The sequence below is a fragment of the Glycine soja genome, chromosome 1 (assembly GCF_004193775.1).
Source record: "Glycine soja cultivar W05 chromosome 1, ASM419377v2, whole genome shotgun sequence".
NCBI lineage: Eukaryota > Viridiplantae > Streptophyta > Magnoliopsida > Fabales > Fabaceae > Glycine > Glycine soja.
In genome coordinates this window covers 405,317-428,352 of record NC_041002.1, presented here as the reverse complement: position 1 = coordinate 428,352, position 23,036 = coordinate 405,317, and the positions used below count along the sequence as shown (strand labels likewise).

General features: G+C 34.3%; 5 protein-coding genes and 2 pseudogenes across 8 annotated transcripts; 3 read left to right on the top strand and 4 right to left on the bottom strand.

Moving 5' to 3' along the window:
* Window positions 1–492: 492 nt before the first annotated feature.
* LOC114407298 lies at window positions 493–3,487 on the top strand. Its single transcript, XM_028370353.1, has 5 exons — window positions 493–1,365; window positions 1,892–1,944; window positions 2,198–2,346; window positions 2,442–2,593; window positions 2,697–3,487. The coding sequence occupies exons 1-5, from the start codon at window positions 588–590 to the stop codon at window positions 3,116–3,118; spliced, it is 1,554 nt and encodes a 517-aa protein (XP_028226154.1). The 5' UTR covers window positions 493–587; the 3' UTR covers window positions 3,119–3,487.
* Window positions 3,488–5,023: 1,536 nt separating this feature from the next.
* LOC114399800 (protein NDL1-like) lies at window positions 5,024–5,804 on the bottom strand. Its single transcript, XM_028362046.1, has 4 exons — window positions 5,602–5,804; window positions 5,439–5,516; window positions 5,307–5,363; window positions 5,024–5,169 (listed from the first exon to the last, which is right to left on the bottom strand). The coding sequence occupies exons 1-4, from the start codon at window positions 5,695–5,697 to the stop codon at window positions 5,110–5,112; spliced, it is 291 nt and encodes a 96-aa protein (XP_028217847.1). The 5' UTR covers window positions 5,698–5,804; the 3' UTR covers window positions 5,024–5,109.
* Window positions 5,805–6,950: 1,146 nt separating this feature from the next.
* On the top strand, window positions 6,951–9,305 carry LOC114406186 (annotated as a pseudogene).
* A 413-nt stretch (window positions 9,306–9,718) lies between these two features.
* LOC114407290 (pentatricopeptide repeat-containing protein At2g15690, mitochondrial-like) lies at window positions 9,719–11,357 on the bottom strand. The gene has a single exon (XM_028370345.1). The coding sequence runs from the start codon at window positions 11,294–11,296 to the stop codon at window positions 9,938–9,940; it is 1,359 nt and encodes a 452-aa protein (XP_028226146.1). The 5' UTR covers window positions 11,297–11,357; the 3' UTR covers window positions 9,719–9,937.
* A 938-nt stretch (window positions 11,358–12,295) lies between these two features.
* Window positions 12,296–15,166, bottom strand: LOC114406179 (annotated as a pseudogene).
* A 397-nt stretch (window positions 15,167–15,563) lies between these two features.
* On the top strand, window positions 15,564–19,191 carry LOC114407257 (probable acyl-[acyl-carrier-protein]--UDP-N-acetylglucosamine O-acyltransferase, mitochondrial). Of its 3 annotated transcripts, none has more exons than XM_028370303.1 (9): window positions 15,564–15,654; window positions 16,323–16,428; window positions 17,111–17,203; window positions 17,310–17,426; window positions 17,536–17,619; window positions 18,205–18,309; window positions 18,393–18,479; window positions 18,584–18,716; window positions 18,874–19,191. In XM_028370303.1, the coding sequence occupies exons 1-8, from the start codon at window positions 15,593–15,595 to the stop codon at window positions 18,695–18,697; spliced, it is 768 nt and encodes a 255-aa protein (XP_028226104.1). In that variant the 5' UTR covers window positions 15,564–15,592; the 3' UTR covers window positions 18,698–18,716; window positions 18,874–19,191. The 3 variants fall into 3 exon arrangements, with proteins under 3 accessions (XP_028226104.1, XP_028226096.1, XP_028226112.1); XM_028370295.1 differs by having other exon boundaries at window positions 18,578–18,716; XM_028370311.1 differs by lacking the exon at window positions 17,111–17,203 and having other exon boundaries at window positions 18,578–18,716.
* Window positions 19,112–21,500, bottom strand: LOC114407277. 2 transcript variants are annotated; one of them, XM_028370332.1, is made up of 4 exons: window positions 21,367–21,500; window positions 21,142–21,254; window positions 19,873–19,953; window positions 19,112–19,523 (listed from the first exon to the last, which is right to left on the bottom strand). In XM_028370332.1, exons 1-3 carry the CDS (start codon window positions 21,428–21,430, stop codon window positions 19,873–19,875), a joined length of 258 nt encoding a protein of 85 aa, XP_028226133.1. In that variant the 5' UTR covers window positions 21,431–21,500; the 3' UTR covers window positions 19,112–19,523. The 2 variants fall into 2 exon arrangements, with proteins under 2 accessions (XP_028226133.1, XP_028226124.1); XM_028370323.1 differs by lacking the exon at window positions 19,873–19,953.
* Window positions 21,501–23,036: the final 1,536 nt, after the last annotated feature.

Here is a 23,036-nt window from a genome sequence, read left to right as displayed (position 1 = left end):
TAGTACTCTCTCAATTTTAAAGATTCAGATTTCAATTTTTCCAGTAAAAAAAATTCCAATTTTCTATATAGACCACGTTGGAGTCAAGGGTTATTCGTTCTGTTCCAACATATTTTAAAAAAATTTATCTTTATCTTTTTTTTATTTCTTATTCTTCTGTAAATTATTAAAAATATATTTTATAAAATAATTTAAAATTAATAATCTATGTATGTCTTAAAGTTTTGCCTTCCGTATTATTAAACTGACATTATAATTAATTGAGTTAACAAATCAATTATATTAAAAAAATAATTAATTTTAATATATATATCACTAAAATATTTAATATACATGTAAGTTTTACATATATAAATGATCAAAATTGTATAGAACTTATATATATATTAAAATTTTTAGTATTATATATATCAATGTTAATATTTTTTAATATAATTATCTTATTATTGAAAGAAAATCGCCTAAAATCCGATTCTAACCGGGCCCAAATCATACTAAAACGTAAAACCCTTTCTCTCATAAACCCTAGAAATATCAGTTTTGTACCGTTGAACACCGATTAAACATTCTCTCTACTTCTGCTCTAAATGGAGATCACCGGCTTGGTCCCTCTCGTGGGTGAGAACTACGCCCTCAAGCTGAAAAATTCCATGCAAGACCTTTTGGCCGAGATTCCTAAAGAATCCCCAAATTTTTCTCCTTTCGTCGATGCGTTTTACGAATTGATGCAAGCGAAGGTTGATTCATCCTTTGAGGTGATATGGGTCTACGCTGCAATTAACTTTCGTGGTCGTAACTCGGAGAAAGGTGATGCCTTGGATCGAATATTGGCCGCAAAAGACTTGTTTAAGTTGCTATCTGCGTGTTCGGCCTCTATTTGTGCTTCGAAGAGCATCGCTTTGCTGGCTCCTGTTGTTTTCGCGATGCACGGAGTGATTGTGGAGCTGTTTGGGAGGGAATTGATATTGAAGAGAGAGAAGAAAGCAATGAGGGAGGTGAAGTCTTTGGTGGATGTAGTTCTTGGGTATATAAGCATTTGCTGTGATAACAAGGTTTATAAGGAGGAAACTGATTCCGTGAATTTGATTTTGCCTTTTACTGATTTGGCTCGTGTTTCGGTGGACATGAATGGTGATGATGAAGGGTTTAAATCTTTGTTGCCTCTTGTGAGCGGTGATGTTTGTGGCTGGATTTGTTCTAGAGAGTTTCATGGTGGCTACTTGGGTGGTGCTGTCATCATGGAAGCGTTTTTCATGAAACTTTGCCTTTCTTTTCATTTGGTAACGTCAAGGGATGAGTTGGAAATGAATCTCAAGAGTTGGGCTGTTGGCTCAATATCTAGCTTTCAGAACATACACTTTTTGGGTCAGTAAGGATTTATATTTCAGTTTCCCACTACTTTCCTTATCCGTGTCAGTGTGACTTTAACTCCGTAAGTTTCTTGGCATTAGGTAAAGACTTATAGTAGTTCATGCAATTGAGTGTAGCAATAAAGTTATAGCTCTGCACTATATTGTCAAGGTCTTCCTAACCAGTGTCCTTATGGCATTGGTTATGGAACTAAAAGGAGAAAATATTTATTGTGGAAATCATAGGAGAGCGGAAAAAAGATCAGTGCAATTTTTCGCCTCTTAATAAAAACATTTATACTTTAAGTTCCTTAAACAATGCCCTTAGGGCACTGGTTAGCATTTGCCTAATGTTAATGTCCACTCTGAGATGCTTGAACTTCTATGGACCAAGTTTACTTATATCTTTGTGTGGTAACTTAGCTGGCTCATGGAAGAATTTCCATTAGAAGCATTTGATCATTTAATTTAACTTTTCTCTTGCTTTGATTCCCATTTTTCTAGTTCCTAATTTAATGTGGATTTATCTTTTGTGCAACCAGAGATCCTTATGAGAACGACAATAGAGACACCTTTGCCTCTGATCTCAATACTGGTTGGTATTTCATCCTTGTACATATTTGCCATAAGTTTATGGTTTCTTTCATATCTGCAATAAGTAATCATAGCAGACACTTGTTCCTATTTTTATTGCACATAAGTCCAACACCATAAGTTTATGGACTAGGGCTATCACTTGTACAATCCAGCTCTTCATAGACTTACACTTACCCTTGTTTATTTCCTGAGTCCATTTATCAGAATGTAGGGATTCTAAGTAGTGCTTCCTTCTATTGCTGTCTGTGCAGAAACCTGAAGATGAAATTCTATCAAGGAAAGTTCTATTTGATGCTGTACTATTGGTGGACTACCCTTTCTTCTATCTCAATGTCAAGTACATAAAAAACCTTACCTTGACCAGATTGATTGTTACTCACAAGGCTGTGGAGTATTTTAGGTATGATACTACGATGAATTAATTATTGTATTATACATATATAGTTCTCTCATTGTCCTTGCATAGCATAATTTCTAATTCTGTCTTTAATGTAGGGGGCTTGGTGATCAGAATAGAGCTGTCTCTTATATTAAGGCATTTTCTGCTTCTCGATTGCCATTGCAAATAATTAAATGGGTTACAAGCCAGAATGGTTTGGAGGAAAAAACTGGCAGAGCAAATGGATCCTCCCCCAGAGCTCTTATAAGTAAGTTGATCTGGCACTTATATTTTGGATTGGAGAAATTGTGCTCAATGCATTATACACCTAACATATTTCATCAATTCCTTGTGTTTAATTTACTTACTAGATTGGCTGCTGAGCCTTGAGAATCGAGGGATCAGAGTTTTCGAAGATGATGTTTTAAAAAGCCATGCTACATCAGGTCTTGATATTTCTCAAACTGAGCACCCAGCTGGTAACTTGGAGGGCAAGGTAGCAGATGATGACCTTTTTTATGTGGATAATATTGGGGAAGAGGGACATGCAGGCGACAATGATAAGCAAAACAAATTGATTAGTGATGCGTTTGTAGCTGCTGCCCAAACTATGAAGTTATCCGATAATGGAGCTCGAAAACGAAAAGGAAAACATAGTGAAAAGAAAATTAAATTTGTCAAATATGACCTCCATCAAAACTCTGAGCCAGTCAAAGCCAGTACTTTAGCCGCAGATGATAGTTCAAGTGGTGAGAGTGAAGTTGAGGATCCTGTTTCGGATACAGATGCATAAAGCTAGAATAACAAACTGTTATCTGTGTAATCATGTTATTTACCTACTCCAACTAGATACCACAGTCCCTTGTTATTATGTAGTGCATTGGAGGGATCCTTTACATGATAAGAGGTCTCAAGAGGTGGTGAGAAGTTGCATGCTGCCTCATCAGTTTTGTCAGCATTATGTTTCCCTGGTTTGTGAATTCAGTTCAGCAGGGCTCCAACAAGTTTAGTGCAGTCACGTTGCAGTTGCACTGACACTTTCTTAAGATGTTGAGTATTTCATTTTATTTGTATTTATGTTAGTAATGTGTTATACTTAAGACTGAAATTTCTTATCCACAATCCACAATTTGGAAGTGGACACGTCTTTTCCCTTTCTATCCTTCTCTCTGGCTCACTTTTTCTTTGCTTTTGACTTTGGATAATTTGGATATCAGGATATGCTACTAACTCCGGATGAATTTGCATAAAGGAAGATAAATTTATAGAATCTTAGATACTATTTAAATATTTAACCATTAACTAGTGGCCGTGGCGCTCTAACTCTTAATTGAACTGTTTTAAATTTGCAAGTGTCTCTTAATTTACTTTATTAGAAATTGTAACATTTTTATAACTAAATTGGTTTTTCTTTTTAATGGCAAATTAGATAGATGCACGGTAAATATGCAAATGTCTCATCATTTATTTTGCTAGAAAGGTTTGGAAAATGATTTTCTTTTGATGAATTGAAGTGTTAAGCTTATTATAGTAAGTTTCCTATGGTCCCCACCTTCTAAAAATATTTGCACTAAAGAAAAACTTACTTTCTATCACAATCCAACACTTACTAGTTACTATTTTATATTGCTTTGTTAGCGCATTGAAATGAAATAGTCTTGACGTTGAAGAGTTCAGTAACATAAGTTTAGTTAGTTAGGACAGAACAACTGTTAGGCGTTGAAAAGTCAAGAGATGAACTCGAAATGATTAAAAAATTGCTGGTGTGACGAAATATAGGAATGAGAAGGAAATTGGCATGGTAACTCTTCTTCATCTGTTGCTTTAAAAGCAAATTTGTTTAAAGTAAGATTATTCATTTTTCACTCTTCACATAGACACTTCAATTAGAAGAATTCAAATCTTAATGTACCGGATTATGAAAGATTATTCTTTTCTCGCTCTTCATTTATTTTTATTCATAAAACTCACGGATATCAAAAGGTCTATAATAATTCTCACATTGGATTATAACTCATTTAAGATTAAAGAAATGAATTAATATTGTAACAGAGAAAAATATAATGAGAGAATCAAAACGGAAGTTGGGTGTCTCGGTGAGAAATTAAAGAGATTTCTAACTGGGAAGGATGTGTTAAAAATCAGGGAGTCTCGGGAGAGATGCAAGATGGACTAAGAGGGTTCCTCGGGCTGTCACAGAAATGACATTATCCCATTAAAAAGTACTCCATTGGGACCAGCATTGCATGTGGCTGTTCCTCTGTAACCATTGATCCACAACCCTGGACCTGCCAAATCATTCATTCATTCCACTCTCAAACCTAGTTTTGCATAACATGTGTGCATGCATTCACAATTATTCCACGTACCTCGACCAAGGCAGTGTATCTCCTAGCAAGTTTTGAAGTCATATGAAGAGCCTCCGAATGGAAAGGAGAACTGTCCCCAAGAAAAATAAGCGTACCACATTTTAGTCTCTTCAATCCTTCCATTATATCAGGTCTCCTACGTACAAGTTGCTGCACGTAAATATGATAACTCGGTTTAAGTATAGGCCTGTTTAGATAAACTTTTCTACAAAGCATTTGTAGGAGAAGCAAATAACAAGGTAAAAATGAATCGAGTTTTTCTCATACACGAGTTTATTTTAGCTTGTAAAAGAAACCTGGTTCATTTTACTTCTTATTTTCTTCTCTTATAAGTGTTTGTGGATAAGTTTATCCAAATAGGACCTAAAATAAATAAATAAATATGGTGAAGCAAGTGACAACTATGTAGCAGCTCTTACTCATTGATAACCTGAAGAAACCGAAAGACATTGATGCCCTTTCTCTCATCTAGTAGCTGGAAACAAAACAAGAGAAAGAACCAGCAAAATGAGGTAAATGCAGCAGAGATAAGAAGAAAGAGTAAGGAAAAAAAAATTATATTTCAGCTATGAGGCAGCACAAGGGTAGGAACTAAATTAGCTTAGCACTTACTTTTCTGGAAGCTTGAACTATCTCTGATTCTGGAAATTCAGCATTATCACGAACTTCCTGTTACCAGGAAAACTCGTAAATACTAAATAAACAAGGAAATACAAGAGGGCTAAGATCCTTGCATTACAATACCTTGCTGAAGTACCGCTGGAGCAAACACTCTTTCAACAAGCCACACACACCATAGAAATATAGCAAATTTGACATCACCTAAAATTAGAAGCAGTCTTAGTTTAGTAAAATTATCAAACTAAACAACTCATGAATGCATAGTCTGCAGGCATTTGAAAGGAACCTTGTTATAAAACCATTCAGTCCAAGAAGGAGATTTGCAAAAGGGAGATACAAGTATTAAACCAAGAACACGCTCCCTATATTTTTTGGTCTGCATCAAAATAGGGAAAAATAACAAAAAAATAAGATTGACTTCATATCAAAACTTATTACCCATAATTAGGTTTTTAAATAATAAAAAAAAAACTACTAAGAATTGGTTAAACATCCCCCTCTCTTCAAAGTCAAATAAGGTACATACTGCAAACAGTGAAAGGATATAAGCACCAGACGATATTCCCATGCACATCACTGCACCAAGCCTGGACAAGGAAATAGTTCATGAAATCAGTAAAATATCACACACATTAGATTTTCCCAAAATATATGCAATGTTCTCTTGCTCCCTTTTAATTTTAGGGCATAACTATGAAAAGAACCACAAAAGATCGATCACTTTCTATGTTGGATGTGTTCTCAAATACACGGAACAATTTCAAAAAATGAAAGCTAACAATACAAAAAAATAAAACAGAGAAGTTATATGGTAGTTACCGAAAATAATTGAGATCCTCAATTATTTGATCTGCTAAGTCTTCAGCAGAAGGAACTGGATCATCAGGACAAATTGCAGCAGCTCCCAACTACAAGAACTCTTGTGGAATTTCCAGATAAACTATGTAAATAATAATATTCAGTTTTAAATGCAATAAAAAGTTCATTCAAGTAGATAAACTTGCAAATCTCATTCCCAGGAGGACTGATATGATATATGCAGAAGTTGTGAAGAAGCAAAGAAGCTGCCTCTGGACAGAAAAATAATCCTTGGAAACATGACATATCTGCCTCAATACATAGAAACAAAATAATGCCTCAGGTTTTCATATTAAATTAAGAGGATAGAATCAAACATACACATACAATCATTGACATGTCCAGAAACAACTAAGCAATAAATTTTAGAACAGCAGGAAGAAATTATGATTCCTGACATTTTAAACAAGAGTAATTGGCAGCAAGGAGAATGAAATGACTCCACTTACGATTTAGCGCTATATCTGGATAAGTGATCAGAGCTGGTTTTTCTTGATCCCCACAAACTATTACAGTTTAAATATGATGTTCCTGAAATAATATTCTTAAATTAGCGTATGAGAAAAATGCAGGTAGAAAAAAAAATGTGGAGGCAAAGAAGCATAAAAATTGAAGCAAGCTTTTGGAGTGAAAAAAGAACATCCCTCTAAAGCAAAGGATATCCTTTGTTTTGAGATATATATTTAAGTCAGGGATTGATTGAACATAGTACATAGTTATTGTAAATTTTTCACATTATCATTAATTTTCACTGATAAAAAAAGATATATTTAAATTATGTATAGAAAGAAAAGAAGTAATTATTTAGTAATGGTTAAATAATAGTAGAAGTGTTGGATGTTGGAAACATACATAAATGACACTTGTTCAATTCTATTCAACAACCAATTACTCACGCAATTCAAGAATTTAATAGAATTCGTTATTTTTGTTTTCCTGTTACTGTTTCTCTGAATGGCGAAGCAGAGGCAAGAAGACGGGAAGAACGACGTGGTCGATCACATGCCTCTTTCGCCAAGGAACTACTTGCCGGCGGCTTTGCCAAGACCGTGGTCACTCCTCTCCAACATGTCAAGATTCTCTTTCAGGTCCCTTCCATGCTTTCTTTCTTACCTTACTTCAATAACCCATACCTTTTCCTCTTTTCTTTCATCTTCAAAATTAAAATGCACTTACTCCACATAAACATATTATTGTAATTAGTATCTATCCAAGTGATTTGGTAGAAGTTATTAATGTGCTAAAGTTATGGTTAATCAGACTTTACTTTTCTTTTTAGCAAACTCCAAATTAGTTAGAGTCTTTTTCTCCCAATGAACCAGGAGAGTTAAGACAAAAAAATTATAATTAGTATTTACTTTAAAATTGATCAACACAACAGCTTAATTTTCAATTGACTCTTTTATTGCAGACACGAAGGGCCGAGTTTCAGAGCACAGGGCTGATTGGATCAACTGTCAGAATTGCCAAAACCGAAGGCCTTTTGGGTTTCTACAGGTTTTTCTGACTTCAATTGATCACAACAACAACTGCAATTTTCATGTATCAATTGAATTAATCATCTTCTTGGTCATGAATTGCAGAGGAAATGGAGAAGTGTTGCAAGGATTATTCCTTACGCAGCTATTCATTATATGTCATATGAGGAATACCGCAGACGGATTATACAAACTTTTACTCATGTTTGGAAAGGCCCTACCCTTGACCTTGTGGCAGGCTCACTCTCTGGAGGGACAGCTGTACTTTTCACCTATCCACTTGACTTGACTTGAACCAAGTTAGCTTATCAGGTAAAGTATCTTATCTTTATCAGCGGGATCTAAATCAGTTAGTTGAACAGCGTGAATTATTATAAATTTTTTGATATTGTCTCAAAAAGAAGTATCTTATCATCTCTTTATTGGGGGGTTAGAAACTGGAGGGAAAGGTTTTGCCATATGCATTCATTTATTTATACCAATTATTTGCATTAGAAACTGCAGATTGTTAGTCCAACAAAGTTGAATGCTTCCGGGATGGTTAATAATGAACAAGTTTACAGAGGGATCCTTGATTGTCTTGCAAAGACTTGTAGAGAGGGCGGCATTAGGGGTCTCTATCGTGGAGTGGGTATGACTTTAAATCACCATATATCTTTTGTATCGTATATCACTCTTGCATTGGTGATGCAACACTCTTCATTTTGTTCATGGCAACAGCTCCAACTCTTATTGGAATATTCCCATATGCGGGTTTGAAATTCTACTTCTGAGAGGAAATGAAGCGCCATGTCCCCGAGGAGTCCAATAAAAGTATCATGGCCAAACTCACGTGTGGATCTGTGGCAGGGTTATTGGGTCAGACCATCACGTATCCTCTTGAAGTGGTTAGGAGGCAAATGCAGGTAATTTACTTCATCTGATCATCCAGATAATGATTTGGTAGATATCAACATGGTACAAAGTTGACAACCGTCTGGCCAGGTTAAAAAACTCCTGCCATCTGATTATGCTGAATTGAAGGGGACTCTTAAATCTATTGTTTCGATTTCCCAAAAGCAAGGCTGGAAGCAACTGTTTTCAGGGCTGAGAATCAATTACATAAAGGTGATAAAAAAATAATAGCTTATTAATGTAACCGCCCGACACTCTAAAATCATTCTGTATAGCTAAGAGATGATTTTTGTAATTCAGGTTGTTCCATCTGTGGCCATCGGCTTTACAGTTTATGATACTATGAAATCATACCTGAGAGTTCCATCAAGAGATGAAGCTGCGGTTGAAAATTGAAATGGTAACCAACAAAGGAATCAGCCAGACATCCTCGCCGTAATAATATAAAATGATCCCCTTTCCATTTCAGCCTGCTAACAACCCCATAGACTTCAAACTGGCTTCTTCATCTCTGTGAATTTGACTGTTATTCATACATAATTGTAGCTGCACACTGCATTCTTTCAAGTTGTACGGCGAGATGGAGCTTATATTCCATCTCCAAATAGGATACAACATATACATCTGTACACCTTACCAAGGAATGACCCCTTTGATTAAGGTCTCATTCATTTCATCATTTGAAGAAACATTGCGTATGTTGTTTAGTTAGGACAAATCATGTACTTATAAATAAAAGATTAATTGACCCTTTTGGATGTGTAAGTAGAGAATCATTTAGAAATGTTGATATCTAATATCTCTTCACTGCATTTGGTTTATTCTAAGCACTCACCAGATTTCTATTACCTTCCAATTTTCGTGGGCTATTGTTGTTCTTAATTTAATACCCAATGGTAAATAAGATATCTACAAATTACTTCGGACAGAAAATGTCTTGCATATACTGCAGGATTCAACATCGCAATATACTCATGTTTGTATGGAAGTAAAGGTTGATCTTGCAAGTGTTACTATTTAAATAATGGGGACAGCAAAGAAAACTCTTCATATTCCATCTATAGGAATGTAGATGCTATCTAAATTCTAGGCTACAAGAAGCACATTTGTAAAAACGCAATATAGCATATTTCAGGAGCCAACATAAAAAAATATGCAGCATACCAATTATTGTTAGATGGAAATTTAGCACATTATCAGCCACTCAATCTTTACTGACAAACATGTAAGACAGATAGAAAGACACCACACAGGTCAATTCATAGATGGAACAAAAATTTCTTTGATCTGCCCGACTAAGGATTTGAACCTTACATTTTTGTCACAAAATAAGAAACAATCTAGCAGTACAGCATCAATCGATATATGTACAGTTGAGTACTTTTACCAACACTACCAATAATCTCCACAGGAGCATTTTCCATCTTTGAAATGATGGAATCGCTTGTTATCCCTAACAATTAGCTCCCTACCAACAATCTTTGACATGATTTTAATTGCATTGTGGCAGTCCCCACAGATGCGTAGGTTCTTGATGATTCTCAGTGTAGTCCTCGGTGGTGTACTGATGAGGCCATAAGCAATTGCCAAACGTTCGCTATGATATTGCAAGGCCTTCTCTTTTTCCTCCTCATCAATGTCATGGAGGACATATCTTGTATCCGGCACATAACCTGCTTCCCTCATCTGCCCACTCAAACCTCCCAATTTCTCATGAGCCTCTTCTTTATAGGGTATAGAATACCGATACTCAGTCACCCTATTCTTCTCCTCTAGCATGTTCATATCAGACTGCTTCTTTCTTGGAGGCGGGGGAAGTTTATCAGCAACGGCTTTTGAAGGATCAAGACATGTTAACACCTCCTCCGCATGATCTTCAAGATCTAAATCTCCATGTTTTTGTGCAAAATTTCGAAGAGACTCCCAAGCCTCAACTCCAAGCTCAATTGGTATCTTCTCAATGAACTCCTCAGCTTCATTCAACTGACCAGCATTCCCCAGAATGTTAATAACCTCCAAGTAATGCTCCATGCTAGGAACAATTCCATGCTCCTTCATGGACTCAAAGTGTAAAAACCCTTCTTCCACAGCTTCTGCCTGTGCACATGCAGCCAAAACCAATTCAAAAGTTTCCCCATCAGGTGGCACCCCTGCTTGCTTCATCTGCTGAAAAACCAATAAACCATCACACCCTAAACCATTGGCTGCGTACCCACCAATCATCAAATGCCACGAAGAGATGTTTCTCTCCGGAATTTGATCAAACACTCGGCGTGCATCCTTCACACTGCCACATTTGCAGTACATTCTGATCAATCTGTTGCTCAATTCAACGTCCCTACGAAAGGTCGATCTTCTCAGGAATTCATGGACCCTTTTGCCCGATTCAAGCGACCTTGTATGCTCACACAAATTCAAGAGCGCGAGATAAACGCGATAATCAGCAACAGCACCTTGACCCATGAGTTCCAATACTTGATCAAGGTTACCCTCTTCACACAGGGACACCAAGTCCACATTCAAGGGTAATGGGGCGTTTTGGTTTTGATGGTCGAGCTGCAATTTCTGTTCATTGGGAAGGTTCCCCTTACACAAAGGAGGGATTTTGTGAGTGGAACGACTGTTGTTGGTGCCGTTTCGGCGCCTGCTGGCATTGGGGACCACGTAGGCGCAGAAAGGAATGGATGAAGAGGAATGGGTGAAGACTGCGCGTGGAATGGAAGCCATTGATGTGTGGAGTTTGAGTTCCATGCTTTCTGCTCTGTTAGTGTTCCAGTTCCAGCAGTTATCGCTAATAAAATATCTGATTTATCTCTCCCCACAAAAAAATGATCAAAATTACTGTTTTTGACAAAATTCAAGACAAACTTGTCATTTTCTTTTTAATTCAAATTACGTTTTATTTTCTCAATGATAAATAAATTAGGTTTTTATTAACCTACTTGATATTGCAGTCATCAAAACATAAAACGATTGTGTATATATGTAGACAAGATTTATATAATGAAAGTTATTCTTTTCAAAAAAATATAATGAAAGTTATTTTTATATGAATATATGACGTATACTTTTTTTTTATAATGATATATGTAGTATACTTACATGATCTATATGGTGAAAGTTTATTTTATAAGAAAGTGAACTATATAGTTCTATTCTACACAAGTTGTCAGGATTTAAAAAAAAAAAACTAATTTTAAAAAGTTATATGATTTTGAAAAAACTAATGTGATTTGTACTTTTAAATCTTTACCATTTATAATAAAATACAAATATTAATGTTTATTTCTCTTATTTTCGTATAAAATTTTATACTATATTTTGATTTGTGGTAGATAATGAAACAGAATGAATTGAAAGACGATAGGAACAAAATAAAAGGAAATAAAAATGTCAATTAATTATTTAGATATTTTATAATGAAATGAAATATAGACTCCAGTCAATTGTTTGAAAAAAAAAATGAAACAGTACGCGTTATCAAATCTCAATTCTTATATCATTCGTATCTTAAAAACATTTTATGTTTTATTTTCTTACTTTATATATATTTCTCTCATTTATATATTTTTATATTAAGTTAGACACAATTATGCACTTCTCTCATTTATATATTTCCACGTCAATGGTGGATGATGAGAAATCCAGATCGAGTGTGAAGCACACATTCAGATTGATGGCTTAAATGTTTGAAATTTATAAATTTTAGAGCTAAGAAAATAGAGAACAGTTATAATCTTCGAACCGTAGGAAAGAAAAATAGCATTGGCATTTGGAAGTACGGGTATCTGAGATGCTAGTGCTGGCATAATGGGCACATTTTCTAACAACCTAAGGAATTGGTTCTCGTTATGATCATAAAGAAAAACAATCATTACTTGTACGGTACAGATATGGGTTCTCGGTCTCTGACTTGGGTGCCCTTATTGCTTTGGCAGTGGACACATTTGTTCTCATTCCGACACCTAGGACGATATCGGTTAATTATGAAGTATCGACATCGACATGAATATCAGATTCGATACAGATACAGATACGTGGACATATGTAATGTCCAAAATATAGAACGGGTGTCGTGTTGATGTCGAACACTGACATAGACACATGTCGGACACCGAACAAGATAAAGGACTGAAGTGTCCGTACTTCTTAATCTGTTAAAGCTGAATACTCGAGGTAGGAGATTATAGCTGCCATTGTCTGCTTCATCTAACTTGATTGATTTAATTTGGATACCCACTTGCTTCTGAGTGAAAGGTAGAAGCGCTCTGGCCATATCTGAAAGTGTTCTAGTGCCTGAAGCAATTTGATGTAGCTTTTGAAGAATATCATCAGGCCTCCGGATACCATTATTGCTCGTGCTCCATGCATAATCAAATGTGCTGAGCAGCTGAGTTTCTGTTCGCAGGGCATCTTCCTTGTTTTGCATCTGTTCAACAACAAAAAAGTATTGTTTACTCATCAATTTTTTTTGCATTTCTTATTCTGTAAGATGCATATGTGCATTTCTTCAATCTTGAATCCAAAATTTCACAAAATGCAACCGTCACCATCAAGTGTTAACAGTATTTTCCAAATAATAATTCACATCACTTCATCAGATACTAGGATTTCTCACAATAGACCCCATTTTACCAATTGAGCTTTGGCCCCATTCGTGTAGATAAATTATGCCGGTATGAAAATGATGAGCACTATATCTCTGTAATTTGTAACTAACATATTAAAAAAAGGGTCCGCAACGGTGATTTAGACAGCAAAATTAAGGTTTTTTAATTGGTTGTGACCGCAATTGGAATGTATTGTAAGACTTAATGTTTTATGTGAGAAGTATCTCACTTATTAAAAATTAATTAATAATTATGGACGAAATGGTAAATGAGATATGCGCATAATTGAAACAATTTTTAGAGATAATTATAATTTGAAGGAAATAGTGATTTTCAAGAGATTGATACCCACTAAGTGAAAACAAAATTCTCTTCTTGAAATAAGATATAAGAGTATTTTTTCAATCCTAGCTCTTACCATCATGCAAGATAAAGAATAAAAAAGAGTCAAGGGAGATAAATTTTGTTTTCTTCCTCTCTCAAGAAAACCAAAACACAATAAAGATTATGTGAAAGTTTCCTTATGAAAAAAGGTGCATACTCTTCTGTTAATTGTGAAAATCATTGATTTTAAGATCATGTTTGATTTTCTATTATTGTGATCCTAGAAGACTATAAAAATTACATGTATCATTCACATTTATCCGTGATATCAACAAACACGACGAAACCGCAATTGGATCTATATCGGTCGCGATATCAACAAATTAACCGCAACCGCAATTGGGACCTATCGATCGCATTTGTCTTCGATTTTTGGTGATATCAACAAACAAACACGACCAGGACAGATATTTAAAACCTTGATTGTTTGTAACTAAAGAAATATGGACACATGAGAAGATTGATGAAATGTACTTACAGGAGCCCATCTATAAAGGATTGAGAATTCTTGTGAAAAGACTTGGTGAAACAAGGGGAAAGAGGAATCATTCAAGTGAGCCCCAGTCATACCGTAACGCTGTAGTCGTGCTCTCACATTTTGAGCTTGTCCAAGGTGAACCACCACTATGCAGTTAGGGGCAAGCTTGTGAATTTCACGCCCTGACACTGATAATTGTGGGAGGTTATGAATCCTGTAGCTTGAACACCCTTCTTTCCTTTGGAATGGTCTTCCCAGTCACAAGGGCCAATCAGAATCTGAAATCAAACCAAAACAAACCAGTTTTTTGGAAAGCTCCATTTTGTAAATAGAGGCACAACTTCATTTTTAAAGTAACTCTTCAAAAATTATAATTAATTTTGGTCAAAAATTAAAAGGATATACAATGTGAATTTAACATGATTTATTTCATATTTAAGGTCAAGATTTGAATCTTGAATTATTTGATTAAAAGACACAATATCACTTTTTTAATTATTTTTATCATTTTAATCCTTGATATTATATGTACTACTTTAACCTTTCACTATATTAAAATTTTACTTAAGTCTTCAATTTGAAAATAAAACGTAAAACTTATAAGTGCATTTCCTAAATAATAAGACACAAAAAGGAAGATTGATATATAGTGTAATAATGGATGGAAGAAGTAGAAAATAAATGTGAAATGTAACATGGAAAATTGAAGTAAAAGGAAAAATTATTTAAAACATTGAATAAACTACTAATTTCATCTTTGAAATATTTGTCTCTCTCTTAAATAATCTCTAAACTACACAAATTATATAAGTAATTTCTGAAAGTAAATAATCTCTTAAATCTTAGTAAATAGTCTCTCAAGTATTGGAAAATTCTTCAAAGTAATTCACAAACTTCAGCAAAATATATTAACTTAAAAAATAAATTAAAGAATATTTATTAATTTATATAATTTTGTTATGAATTATTTAGGAGAGAGAATAATTCTCAAGGGACAAATTAATGATTTAATCTAAAATATTTGTACACTTAATCAAATGATTATATATAAGTGATTAATGCATTAAAGTTAAGATTAAATCGTTCACTTATAATACGAATTATTTCCTTAACGGAAATAATATTTTGTTAAAATTTACTTACATTCATTTGATTTCTTGGTACATGGTACACTAAAGGATTAAATAAAAAAAAAATATATTTTTAGATGAAATCTAACCATCACTTTCTATGTATAAGTTAATGATAACTTGAAGGTACATTTCTTAAAATTACTTAGCCAAATTTCAAATTAATTATTATAGTTGTAAAAAAATTATTTCATTTTGTGTGTATAGTTATTGGACACACAAAAGCGCTACGTTATCAGTGATTTATTTTTATTCGACAGAATATGCATGTATATAAAACAGACAGACAAAAAAGAGTTAATATTAAATGACGTTTTAGTTTAATGAAACATAAAATCTTTTATTCTAATTCTGTCTAAAATAAATAATTAATATGATGGTTTTTCAGCCATCAACAAAGCTTTCCATATATTTTGTGAGATAATAAATAAATAGAATTTGGGCTATGTCTGTGTGCGTGGTGCTGATGGTGAAAAGCAAAGCAAGGATGTGGTGGCTCCTTCTCTTGTATGTTCAAATATCTCGCTTCTTCTATCTCTTGATCTTTGGATTTGTGCTTTGACTGTGAGTGATGGTAGATGTTGCAGAGGGGGAGAAGTTTGATCCTTATGCTCTTAATTGTTATGCCTTTGGAATTGACAAGTGAAAACATAGGTGTCCATGTTCTCCCCTATTATTTTCTTAGCCTCTGACTTTGTCGCTGCTTGTGGTAATGGTCCTTTGCCTAAGTTTAAAGGTTCATTGACCAGTAATATTTGTATCACCACCACAATTTTAAACTTTGGTGTTGACCAAAAGAAAGTAAAGTAGCTTCTGTTTTGAAGTCTTGGATACCGGGGGGGATGAAGCATGTAGAACTTGACTTGGTGTCTGTTTCCCACACTTAAATGTGTATTTCTAATATGTATTACACTTTATATCTTATTATATTGTGCAATGCTAAGATGCAGTCTTCACATAAATATCAATTCAAATTGTCAAGTGGAGCTAATAATGTTCTACATTCATCAACCGTTTTATGCTTAGGGTGTTTCGATTGGTCCCTTTTGTTCTGTTAGTGCCTCTGCAAAGCTGGGGAATGGCTGTCAACTATATCCCGGAAGCCATGTTTTTGGAATTAGATCACTGTTTTCTCTTAAGGTTCTGCTCTGCTGAATAGTATTTGTTTTGAACAGTGGTGCTGTTGGTGATGATCATCCTGGATGTACCGTCATTGGAAGCAATAACACAATAGGATATCACGCTGTGATTGGTGTCAAATGTCAAGACATGAAATACAAGGTATGCATCACATTAACTAGCTGAGGTTTTTATATTTTTAATATCATGCTTTTTGCATTGACATTGCTAACTCTGTTGTCAACGTACACAGTTGTTCCATAGACTGTGATTAATGAATTAGGAATCATGCTGTCATTGTTTATTGTATTATAGGTATAACTATTAACATTTCCTTTAGTAAGGAAGATAAAATATTGGGGCAAAGAGCGTGTGTTAGTGTGTGTGTTGAAGTTAATTAATCAATCAACTTGACTATATTTTAAATATGTATTGAAGAAATATTGACAGCTAAGTTTCTTTTCTTCCCTTAATTGACAAGGTGCGTGTTAAGGAACTGATCATAGTAAAATCCTAAGCTATCTGGACAAAGTGCATGATTGATTTTGATTTATATATCTTAACATTGTCTTTTTCTGGCAGTAGTGCTCATTAGTATGCACTTATTTTTCCTCTCTGACATTACTATTTATTGATGTACTCCATTTCCGTGTGGGATCTATTTATTCAGAATATCTTGCTATTTGCACTACACCTTTTAACTAGTTATGTATGGCATTCGTATTAACCTATATATGAATCACTTTCATTGTATGCACTCCTGTTATAGGTAGCAAAATCATATCATTCATGTCTGGCTTAATGTCAGAAAAAATATAATCTTTTAATTGTGCTGATCATGTAGCCAGAGGATGAATGTTACCTGGAAGTTGGACATAATAATGACATTAGGGAACATTCTTCAATCCACCGATCTTCAAAATCAACCGATAGGACAGTAAGAAGATGGCTTCAGTAATTTTTTATAGAAAAAAACCTCAGAATTTTTAGACACATAAAGGCATATACACCTTTTCATATTCTCACCATGATCATATGATTAGGTTATTGGTAATGCCAATTTTATAATGGGATCTTGTCATATTACCCATGATTGCAAGATTGGTAACAACAATATTCTTGCCAACAATACTCTTCTAGCTGGGCATGTTGAAGTGGAAGTAAGTTCTAAAAAATTAAAGTCACTTTTTTTATGATAAATTCTGTTTTATTGATTTCTTATGTTTTAAGCATAGAATTAGAAAATTAATTAAAACTCTTCATATGTAGGACTACGTTCACACTGCAGGTGTGACTGTTGTTCACCAATTCAGTCATCTTGGCTCTTTCTCTTTTCTTGGTGGTGGTTCCGTGGTAGGTTTATCTTTTTTATCTTCATGGTCTTGAATCAATCTGTTTTGTAACAAGGGAAATGATTGTTATGCAATTATGTAAGTATGCTACTGTACACTGTACAAAATCTAAGGCAGTCGGCAGTCAGCACTCAGCAGAAGTTTAAGTAGTATCTAGTTATCTAGTAGTTGGTACTAAACTTATAATGGCTGTGAATGGTGAGGAGTATGTGAGTAATGTGTAACCTAAAAGTCTGTCCACCACAATTAAGATCACTTCATATCCTTTAGACTTGGGAAAATTTGATAGGGACTTAAATTTCTGAGCGGGACCAACAGTATCAATTACTGTAAACAACAGTACTTCTGTAATAGTGGATCTGTTCTCAACTTCGGCATTCAGTAACTTTTATTTATCACTGAGATGATTTCAACAAAAGTTTATTTAAAAATGGATTCTGGCACATAGGGGCAGCCATCTTTGGAATGTATTACATCAAATTGCCCTTATTGAAGAACTTGTTAAGACAAATACTTTTACAATGCCAAATTGATTTACAACTACTCAGGTGTGCAACTACATTTTCATGTTCTTACACAAATGAAGGTTTCACAAGATGTCCCAAAGTACATGATGGCAGCCGGAGAAAGAGCTGAGCTTCGTGGTCTAAATTTAGTCGGCCTTACTCGATGTGGATTCAGCGTTGCAGAGGTTTATGCTCACAATTTTCAAATTTAGTTGTCCTCAATTTATATTTCATCACAACTAACCAATTTGCTTGGGTAATGTTTCAGATCAGGAGCATGAGAGCTGCTTATCGAAAGATATTCATGTGTGTTGATGCAAATGCTGTGTCTTTAGAAGAAAGGCTTGCAGAAGTGGTATTGTTTGTGTTCGTCTATTTCTTTGAGGCAGTTGGTGATGTATCTAGTGTCTTCCTTGGGGGTGGATCTAATCTTGTGGAAAACTTATTCTGCAGGAGCAGCATGAGGAATTGGTTCATGTTCCTGCTATGCGTGCTATGTTGCAGTCTATTCGCAACTCCTTTGCTGAAAATCGTCGCGGAATATGCAAGTTTAGACACTGGAATGCCTCTTGAAGCATGCTGAGGTCATGAGGTTAGTTAATATTTTATTTTTTGTGCTTGCCATGCTCATTAGATGCTCGAATATGTATGTTTTTAACATCAATTTATAACTAAGAAACAGAAGTAAACCAGTATTTAATTTTAGTAAAATAATTATAAAAATTTGCAATTTTGCATATGTCATGCAGTTCTTTTCTCTCCATCAAGAAGCCTACGGGAAACGTTTTACGATGGAGCAGTTCTTTTCCTTGTTATAATCTTTGTAAGAGTTGTATTATTAAGCGATTGTAGGAAGTGAGAAATCGTTGTGAATCTCGAATTTTGTATAGGTTCAGATTTGTATACTTAACTCGGGTCAGGAATCTCTACCTTCAACTTATTCTCCACACAATAATAGACTAGTCTTGCGTAAAATTTAGCCTGAAATGAATAAAATTTCACAGTAGATGATTTCTCGGTACACTAATTTGTTGCATATAGCTAAAATTGCAACAACAAAAAAAAAAGAAATAGAATTGCAAAGCAAGCTAAAATATCAACAATGGATTGTACCCAGAAGCTGAATGCAGGACCGAAAACATTCTATACATCATTCCCACAATAAAAAATCAATGTATTACGTATATGTATTTTATCGAGTAGGGGGAAATGTTTCCACAACTGCAGGCCGATGGATGAAATCTCAAACATGACGTCTCAGTAGCATTTGAAAAGTACATCAATACTACATTAAATGTGTGCTCTGATACTATCAGCTACACCAGCAGCAAGCAAAAGGTATCCTCTGACGGTGCATATTTTGCTCTCTAAATGAGTTATGCATCAACCACCTGAAAACCTGAAATGGACAAAAACTAATGAACCCCACCACGGCTTTCCAATATAACAAAATGATGCACATGACACCAAAATCAGGAAGGAACCTGTCATAGATTTACTCGTCATTTTTTCAAAATATTGATAGAACTGAGACAATTGGTGAATTATAGCATGTGCAATGAAGATCTTGCATGAAAAACAGTATATTCTAGGATGTTCGGAAGGAAATCAAAGCATGAATGTCTCACTGAATCTGCACCCGCCCTTAATGAACTTGGGCTGATGTTCAACAATCTATAGACATTTACATGCTCATATTGGAATTGAATTGAAATTTACAATGACAGTGAAATTATGCGGTATCATACCTAACGCAACTTTTTTACACGTTTAGAGGGTCGTGCTGTCTCCTTTTTTGATTCCTCTGGAGTTTTTAAGTCAATATATGGCTGAAACGATCGAGACATAGGTAAAGTATCATCAATTAAATCAAAGCACTGATATAACCTATTCTCACTTCATATTTATATTTTAAGTAAAGGCATCTGTTGTCCAAGGTTCAATGTACTGTTGCCAACTAATGTGATTCATTATTGAAACAGATTGTATTCCCCTAAAGATATTTACATTCCCAAAATCAAGAATCTGTAAGCCCTTGTCCTCTTTTGTCTCACAGAATTAAGGCTTCATATTTGTAAATTATATTCCGCTATGTGTTTGATCCATTTTCATTACCAATACCATATGTTTCTCTGTTTGATGAAACAGTGATTAGTTACAAAATTTTGAAGAATGGTCCAACTTGACTAGATTAAAATTATGAAGTAGCTTAAAAACTTTGTACTTGGCTTCTCTCAAGTGAGTTCGTACACTTTAGAAGAGATAATGCATAGTAAAACCAACGATTGAAATATTTTTTGTTAATCATGTATATGTATTTTGTTACAATCTTAATGATTTTTCAATCAACAATTATCCCCCTGTTTAAATGAACTTCTAAAATAAGTACTTATAAGAGAAGAAAATAAAAAAAATATATATATAATTGAGCTTTTCCCATAAGGTAAAATCAACTCATACACTTCAGGATTTGGAGAAACTAATTAACTCATACACTTCAGGTTTTGGAGAAACTAGACGAGGAGCTTCTATAAAAGTTCAGTGCATGGTTTTAAATAGCATTCCGCAACTGCAATTGCGACTGCAATGTTAAGGTATTTTAACTTTACTGCAATGCAATCGCAACCGCAATTGTGGTCACATTTTTCCGTAATTACCTGCAATATAAATGTTTTTCTGATTCACCGCAACAATGCAATCGCAATTTAAAACCATAGTTCGGTGTATAAGTTAATTTTAATTTAGGAGAAACTCATTTTATTCTACTTTCTTATTTTAAAGATAAGTTTATACAAACGGTTTCTCGACACTTTTTCTCCTTATGTACACTCCTCACGTGTAGTCAGGTGAATTTTTTTATTTTTTTTTGCCAATGCTAAACAAAGTCACAACTCGGTTTCTATTTCCTGACAGATACGACTCATCTGAGGTAATCTTATAACACTATAATGTTATCAATTTAATAAGAGAAATATGAAAGTAAAAGAAAAAGCATTTGCATTTGAATTTGCATTTACCTCTTCCCATTTAGTTTGAAGTTCCAAAAGCTCTTGACAGTATGCAAGGCATTCGGCATGGTATACCGCAGCTAAGTCTTTGATCAAGGCCTTCCTCTTGATAATACCAACCGCTTCAACAACAATTGAAAATTAGAATTATCAAGCCCTAAACTCAAAATTTCAATGAAAAACAGAAATCGTAAGATGTGACGATGAGAGAGAAAGAGAAAGAGAGATACTCACTTCGACTAGGATCAAACGACAACGTAGGATTGGAAGGTGGTGGAACTTTCTGTTCTTCCGCCATAGCTTGCTGCTGCTGCTATTCCTCTCATCTCATCTCAACTCAACCTGCTGCGGTAGTTTCATGTAGAGTGGCTGAATCTCTTGGGCTAACAAATGGGCCATAAAAAACTCTTGGGCTAAAGAAAGATCCTTAATTTTTTTTTATTACTGTTCAAATTTTGTTTTGGTTAGAAAATAAAAGTTCCCTTTGGATAATTGTATTTTTTTTTTTGGTCATAATTAGGGGAGATAAATATAGTTTGATAAACAATTATTTCCGTTAAGAATCAATTTAACTTATTATTTTGTACATTAATTAATTATATTCAATCACTTGATTGAACAATTGTATTTGAAATATCTATTTTTTTTTGTTTTTAAGATTATTATAAAATAAAAAACTTATCATATATTGAGAAATTATTAAATGGGTTATAATCCTTTTCTTTCTCGTAAATTAAGAAATATGAGTAAATGTTAGGTAGAAATTGACCAAAATCATATATATATATATATATGAATGATTGGGTGTAATTCAAGGTGCGATTAAGTTGAATGATAATGGCTCACTAGCTGCTAGCTAGCTAGTCATTGGTAATATCAGATGAAAACTACCAAGATGATTGGAACAAGTAAATTATTTCATATTAGTGTCTGACATGCACATACGAATGGACTGTCGAATACAACTCCCAGTTTTCTCATCTGTATAAAGATTATTGCCTAATTTGTGTTGCTTTTGACTTGAGCATAGCGATGTACTTGAGAAGATGCTACCTCTTAGCAAGATTAGAAGGCCACACTGCGTTAATGAGGAATCAAGCATTAAAAAGTTGCATGATTATTCCCATTTAATAAACACACATGTTATCATGATCCTTCACTTCCTCCAAGTGGTGTGCCTTTGGATATTGAAAAAAGATGTAAGGCTACCAGTGCTCTTAATATATATAATGTAGCTAGCTGTTACAAATTTAGTGGCGTGTAGAAACTAAGTGCTGATACATTGGACATTCGGTAAAAAAATTATTCAGCTACTGCATTTTAGTGATGTAATCTATCTTTTCAGCTTAAGTGGGCACAATGCCCCTATAACTTTCTCTGATATAATATGATTGATGATCATAAAAAATGATGTGGAAGATTTATTATTAAAGATGTGTCATTGTATTATATCTTTGATTGATGATTGATTGCGACCTATGAACCAACCTAACCCGTCCTTTAACTTTTTTTCTTTTTTTTTTCTACATCCTATGTTTTGAAAACCCGTCCTTTAACTTTTTTTTTCTTTCTTTTCTACATCCTATGTTTTGAAAGTGTGGTGCTTCTTTATCCATGCATGATACCATCGACTAATTATGAGTGTTTGTTGTGGCTTATGATCAAGTGTATTGGTTTGGTAAGATGATATTATACGTACAAAAAAGCTAACTAGTACTGTACTTTCACTAAAAATTTATACACTTGAGCACTCAGCAAGTGGATTGTAAAAGTTATAGAAAAACTTGTTCTCAACTTGTTTGAATCTAGCAAACCAAATAAATCTCTTCCTATTTTTGTCTAGTTTCGAAAGGATGAAAATTTCTGCCAATCTCCCAAACTACTCTCAGTCAACAATTATCTAG